General features: G+C 32.6%; 1 protein-coding gene across 1 annotated transcript in view; it reads left to right on the top strand.

Annotated features, from left to right (window-relative positions):
* The window catches only part of LOC18032091 (protein STRICTOSIDINE SYNTHASE-LIKE 10), an 8,386-nt gene extending 4,849 nt beyond the window's left edge, over window positions 1-3,537 (top strand). The window contains exons 2-4 of the mRNA XM_006421054.2: window positions 1-80; window positions 1,783-2,046; window positions 2,733-3,537. The exon at window positions 1-80 is cut by the window's left edge and continues 1 nt beyond it. Of these exons, the coding sequence (XP_006421117.2) occupies window positions 1-80; window positions 1,783-2,046; window positions 2,733-3,309 (921 nt within the window). The 3' untranslated portion in view covers window positions 3,310-3,537. The remainder of the gene's footprint in view (window positions 81-1,782; window positions 2,047-2,732) is intronic.
* Window positions 3,538-7,374: the final 3,837 nt, after the last annotated feature.

Below are 7,374 nucleotides of genomic sequence, written 5' to 3'. Positions count from 1 at the left end.
GGCGTCGCTGATGGTCGTATTCTTAAATGGCAAGGTGATGAACTTGGTTGGACTGAATTTGCTGTCACCACTTCTCAAAGGTATCTACATATATCATCTCTTCAATTAATGACTCAATTCTAGTTTTCAAATATACATATATATTAATTTCTTTTGCGCCATTAAACTAGCTGATGCGATTGCCTAGTTTTGCTATTTAGCTAAGAATTTTTAATTCTTTTATTTTTGTTAATTATAGCGTGAGGTAATTAAAGTTGCTGGGTAGTTTCTAAGATGTAAGAGAATTAATAGAAGCCAGTAAGCAACTACAAGTTGCCTAATCTGTTTACTTAATGATTCTTGATTTCTTGTAGTTGTGGATGCCTGCTTATGGCTAAGAAAAAAGTTAGCAGAGAATGGTTCTTGTTTTCGTATTGCTTTCTGTCAACTTAAAAACTATAGTATTGTAAGTTATACACAAACCACTCTTTAGCCAAGTGGCAGTCACCTCCTTGCCTCATTTCTGGGTCCATATTCTGGACTTATTACAATCTACTAATCTGCAAAGGATCTTTTGCTATTAAAACTCACAAGTAATGGCTTAGTATTGGCATTACTCTAATTTGATAATTTTAAGTTATATCTATCTTTGTCCTAAGGGTGCTTACTATCAGTCTTATGTTCTGTTAATTTGTTGGGTCCTACTCACTTTTATGTGAAGTGAAGCTCAGAAACAAAATGGAAAGAAAATAACTAAAGAGAAAAGGTTAAAGTAGACCAGATGGGGTTTGTTCGTCTACTTGTATTCCATTCTCTGTTTTTGCTAAAGGTTGAAATGTTTGTTATTGGCATGTACTGCATTAAACTGTTCTAAATTATGATTTACCTTAATCTCTCATACTAATATCCTACTAATCTAAGACAATCGCATCATTCATCCGTATGTCTGTTCAAGTAATGCCAACCTCACATCTTTTTTTTTCCTTTTTCCTCCCTTTTCATTCATTCTCTCGCTTAATGCGAGTTTCACCAAACATGAGTTAACGTGCCATATCAACATAGATTAATTATTTAATAAGACCTTTCTATGGTTTGAGCCTGTTACTCTTGTGTCTGTGTCTTATAAAATGTCTGATCCCACTTTAATTAGTTATCTTAAAGATGATTATTCAATGTGAGACTTAAGGATATTGGCTTTATGTCAGTTGAACTCTAATGTTAGTTATCATGCAAATTTAGCATGAAATAGTTGACAAATATTTTGTATAATGAATTTTTTATTCCTCATCACTAACGAGCAATTTGTGGATATAACATTGCTCCAAGCTGCCCAATGGGTTAGTCTTATGGTATGTTGTTGCCTAAAGATTTTACCAGCCAACTACCTATTTTCTGAGTTTCTTTGTTAAGAGCTATGCAACTGTGCGCTGAACCTAAAAAAATCCATGCTTTAGCAACTTTAATTATGTATTCGTTGCATTGCAGCTTCTCAAAATATAGTAATGTAAGAGTTCTCAGTACCTACAATCTTGTAAGATAACGGCCCAGCAAATGACATTAAAAAGCTTATTGAAAAAAGAATAAGGAATAATGATTTTTTTTTTTTGGTTTTCCCCCCTCACAGATGAAATGGTATTTCAAAATTGTACTAGGTTGAAAGAAATTGGCCAGTATACTGTATACCGTACACAGAGCTATCTAATAAATCCTTTTCTTCTAATGTTAATGATTTCTTTTGAATAGTTATACCATTGCTTCTCGTACTTATGATTGATTGGAAACTATTCTTGTATACTTTTCAAGGAAGGAGTGTGTTCGACCATTTGCGCCAGAAATTGAGCATATCTGTGGGAGGCCGTTAGGAATCCGATTTGATAAGAAAACAGGAGATCTCTACATTGCTGATGCCTACCTTGGTTTTCAAGTTGTAGGGCCTGAAGGTGGTTTAGCCACTCAACTAGTCACAGAAGCTGCAGGTCAGCCATTGCGCTTTACCAATGATTTGGACATCGATGAACATAAAGGTGTGATCTACTTCACAGATTCAAGCACGAGTTTCCAGAGAAGGTAATTTAGCAAAAATTTGCAGTTTCCTCTATACCTGCATGGTTTGGATATAAATTTGGGTCTGGCAGTACATGCTATTCCTTCATAATGGCTTAGATATGTATATATATATATATATATGTATATATATATTGTTAGGATAAATTCCTGCTGTATTTGGAAGTAATTTAAGACAAATTCCATGAGAAGATATTTCTTCTGTGTACCAGATCACTGAATTTAAGCATGGTAGTTAGAACCACTTAAACTATCAAACTTAGTGCAGTGATCAGAATATCGCCAAACTTGGGTTAAAGAAACATGAAAAGTTAGAAGTAACTACTGAAGAATTAGATAGAGAATATCATTCAAGTGAGGTTGAAAGGTTCGGCACGAAGATTGAGAAACTTTTCTTCTGTTTTATTTTATTTTCTTTTTATAAAGTAATCAAAACTTGAATTATTGAAAGAAATTCACCTGTCAATCCCTATTTTCTTTATCACTTTTTCTCCTTATAAAACTTGAGGTTTCATTGCTTTATAATGCCTCTTTATTTAATTATTTAGTTATTTTTTCTGGATTATTATCCACGTGTCTTAGTTATTAGGAGTCAATTTATTCTTACAAAGACAAAAATAAAGTACAAGCTAAAAGCAGAAAAGTGAAAACTTCACAATCCGAAATTCTGTTGAAACCTTTGTTTGCAGGCAATTCATGTCATCAATCTTGAGTGGAGATAAGACAGGCAGGTTATTGAAGTATGAAAAAACAACCAAAGAAGTAACAATCTTACTACAAGGCCTTGCATTTGCAAATGGAGTAGCATTGAGCAGAGACCGCACCTTTATACTAATAGCTGAAACCTCGAACTGTCGGATTCTAAGATTTTGGCTTCATGGTCCTAACAGTGGAAAGCAGGATGTTTTTGCCGAGCTCCCTGGATTTCCGGACAATGTCCGAAGTAATTCAAATGGGGAGTTTTGGGTTGCCTTGCATGCAAAGAAAGGACTTTTTGGAAAGTTGATTCTTCTGAATTCTTGGCTGGGGAAGACATTGTTGAAACTTCCACTAGGCTTTAGGCAACTGCATTCACTGTTGGTAGGAGGCAAGCCCCACGCAACTGCTATCAAGCTTAGTGAAAAGGGAGAAGTCTTGGAGGTTTTAGAAGATTGTGAAGGAAAAACTTTGAGTTTTATTAGTGAAGTGGAAGAGAAGGATGGCAAGTTATGGATGGGATCAGTGCTAATGCCTTTTATTGGCATATACAATAGGTTTCGAAATTGAACTACGTACTTTCCATCCTTTTATATGTAATAGGGAAGTTAACGTATACCCCTGCGTTTTGATTATTAGATTGTGAATGGTTTGTTCATGAACATTTATTTAGTCCTTATAGTTGGGTGATAGACTGACTCAAACGGTCAAACCCTTGCTCATGAACATGTATTTGGTCCTTATACTTTCCATCCTAATTTGGGACTCTTAATAAAAGCTTAAAATAGATTTCTTTAATAATTTTTTTACCAAAGATGTTTGATAAAAATTTTAAATTGGTTATTTCAGAAAACTCTTCATTTTAATAAAAAAAACTTAGAAGTTAGGGTGGCTTTTAAAAGCAACTTCTGAAGCTAATAAAAAACCATTAATTAAAATTTTTTTATTATAAACTTATTATTTGAGAAGACAATTATGTTGTATTCGTCTAAACTCTATTTAATCAATCACAATCATCCTATTTAATATAGATAACAAAGATGAACCGGTTTCATACATTTATCTGTAATTTGGTAATTATATTGTGTCACAAGACTTAGAGTAGTAAAATTTATTAAATGCGTACGGGGATGTAATCAAAAATGTTTTTGAGGTAGGCTGAAATTTTTTACTTAATAGCGTTTAGTAATAGTACTAAATAATATTCGTGATCAAACTTTAACGTTCTAAAGAATATGTATACATGAGTGTGTGTTAAAAATGGTACTGCAATTGAAATTATCGGATCGCAATTCTCAATCAATATATAAAATTATCATAATTTAAAAATCGTACTTTTGTTTTTTCATAGTAGTAATTTATGCTCCAAAGTCATGAACTAGTCACCAGCAATCATTTAGGTTACAATCTGTCACCACCAATCATATTAGGTCACGATCCATCATCATTAATCTTGTTGTTCAAAGATTCGTCACAAACAATCTTCCAAGTTACCACTCAAGTTCGATATGCACTTAATGTGTGAATGCATTTATCACTACTCAAAGCAATTAGTAAGAAAAAAACTTTTCTCCTAAAGTTAGAGAGAGTATTTTTCTTTATTTTCTATATTGTGGCTTCTCTACTCTTTTGTAAAAAGCAAGCTTTTTATATCTTTTTAGTAGAAACCTTAAGCCCTTTATTTTATTTTATTTTTATTCTATTAGATAAAAAGAATATTTGATTTAAATAAAGATAAAATAATGCCATCATAGTGCATCACTTATGCTTGATATAGGATTCACCTTGTAAAATAACACACGGTCCTAAACACAAGCATATTAAATAAAGCTTTCACCAAATAATATATTTAAGCTATTGATGGAAATATCTAGTTATCTTACTTATCAGTTGAATAGTGGTGTAATCAATAGCTAGTTATTTGAGGATCATTTAGGTACATACAATAGTGGTTACAATAATTAGACCTATAATTAAACTAAACTGATTATTTGATATTAAATCTACTCTACTAAAATATGAGAATTGACTTTCATAATTGTATGCTTTTTAGAATTTTATTCCTGAATGATAATTTGAATCATGCCACAATAATTTGTTTACTGAATAATCCTCTATATCACATCATTAATTGAATTGATATCTCAATTGTCTAATCAATTTAATTATATCTTGTACATTGACACTTATTGATGTTCTCTAATGATAATTTTCAATAGACTAATTAAGTTGACACATTTTAGGCAGAGAATTATATAATCAAGTACTAAAAACCCATCAGGAGTTGTATTGTACGAATTTTATATGGTTAATATATAATTTCACTGATTATAATTGCTTCCATTAGGATGCTGGATTATCTTGACTACAAATGTACGTTGAGCCCATTGATAACTTAAATGAGGGATTATAATTGCCAAGCGCCTGTAAATAGCATATATGTAATATTATGGAGTAGAGCTGAGCAACAAAAAGATAGTTTAAAAAAACAGATAATGTATTAAACAATTAATTTTCTATAAGTTTCCTTTTGAGTAGTTAATTACTTTAGCCTAGGTTAGCTTAAAACCTTAACACGTCTCGTAAAGATAAATAAAAGAGGAGAGAAGAGAGCTCAATTCGCCCTTGTGTTGTTACTCTTTTAGTGAAATTCAATTAAGGACTTGAATAAAACAAGTTGAGAAGGAACTAAATGATGTGTAATAATAGAAATTTTAAAATTTTTTATCCTAAATTTCATTTTAAGTAGTATATATTCATAAAGTGGTTAGAAATTATTTATAATATTCAAGTGAATTAATTATTATCTCATCAATTAATTGATTATTTCATATCATTTGCAATACAGTTTGGAATATATAGCCATGCTTATTTAAATTTTTTATCACATCTTGAATACTCTTCTTGGGCCTTATTCCAAATTAAACCCAAAATTGGGCTTCTATAACAAAATATAAAAAGGAGTAAGTCTTTTGACTAGGGATGGCAAAATCCGGGTCCGGGTCCGGGTCCGGGTTTAGTCTTCCCGGTTCCGGACCCAGACGCCATTTTCTTTCTCCCGGACCCGGATTAAAACCCGGTTTTTTCACTCCGGGTTCGGTAAGGGTTCAACCCGGAAAAATCCGGGTTTCAAACCTGGATACCTATATGAATTTTTCTTTTCCACTTCTCTTAAGGCCATGGATACAATGGGAAAAATGGTACAGTCGCATAGCAATTTCACCCAAAAAAGCAAAAGCAGCAGAATGTGAAGCAATGCAATTATAGAATCCAACTACTACAACAAATAAGCAAGCAAAAGAACACAACTTCTTCACGTCCCTGGGTTTCTCTTTGCCATCATCTTTTACGATTACACTTCCCGGCGCCGGCGCCGACGCCGACGACGGAGGGAGAGGGGCACGAATCTGGTGGTCATCGGATGGCTGAGCTTGAAGCTGATCAGGGGCGCCAGCAACATTATCGGGGATGGGTGATGAGAGATCATCAAAGTTGATGAATACGTCTTGCGATGGCCTCCTTTGATGGCGGCTTGATTTTTCTGACATTTTTTTCCTTTTTTGGACAAAACAAAAGTGAAAAGAGAGAGAGAGAGAGAAGGAAGCTTTGTAAGAAGAAGAAGAAGAAGATAGGCAAATGTATGGGGGAGTGTATGGTGAGATTTGAGTTATTATATAAAGAAAAAAAAAATGAATTTGAGTGAGTGAATGAGATTTGAAGCCGTCACTGCAAACTAGGGTTTCCTCTTTTTTGACCTTTTGCTTTTCTATTTATATTTTTAAAAAATTAAAAATATAATATTAAGAATAAAGACATCCGGGTCCGGGTTCCGGATATGCGGGTTGGCCTATTCCGGATCCGGACCCGGATACATCCGGGTTTATTAAATTGCTTCCGGATTCTGAATTTTTTTGTATCTGGTGCGGGTTGAACCCGGTCCGGATTATCCGGGTTCGTGTGGGTCCGGGCCGGGTCCGGGTTATTTTCCCACCCCTACTTTTGACGCCCTTCAAAATTATCATCGACATAGAAATTATGTAAAAGAAAATTTTAAGATTTTAAGGTCTGTATATATTTTATAAATAAAGCTTAAAAGAATTATTTTTTTAATGTGAAAATTTATGGAAAATGGTTAATTTTAATATATATGTTTATTTTTCACAATTAAATCGGGGGCATTTTAGAAATAAAATTCAAAAGGGAAGGGGTATTTAAGGATTTTAAAGGGTACTAAGGCTCCGTTTGATACAGTTTTTTAAGTAGAGCTTATTTAAGTAGAGTTTTTGTTAGAAGAGCTTTTATAAATAAAACTTTTACTAAAAAAAATTTAGTCGTTGGGTTGTCAATAAGAATTTTTATTAAAAATTTATGAAATACTTTAATAGGCAAATTTTTTAAAGTTATGATATAAAAAGAATAAAATAAAATTGTCAAATAAGTATGGATATTTTAGATATTTTAACATTTAAAAAAAAAATTTCGACCTCTACTGTCAAAGCCCCAAAATTTGAGCTTACTAGTAGAGGCAAAATAGTTTATTTAAGTTTCAAAAACTCTATTAAAAAATAACCAAACACCAACAAAAATTATAATAAGAGCTTTATCTTATTAAATAAGCACTTATGACCATTAAAT

The sequence above is a fragment of the Citrus clementina genome, unplaced genomic scaffold (assembly GCF_000493195.1).
Source record: "Citrus clementina cultivar Clemenules unplaced genomic scaffold, Citrus_clementina_v1.0 scaffold_9, whole genome shotgun sequence".
In the NCBI taxonomy this organism is placed as follows: Eukaryota; Viridiplantae; Streptophyta; class Magnoliopsida; order Sapindales; family Rutaceae; genus Citrus; species Citrus x clementina.
The sequence above is the reverse complement of the archived record's forward strand: the minus strand, read 5'-3'. Positions and strand labels throughout refer to the sequence as shown.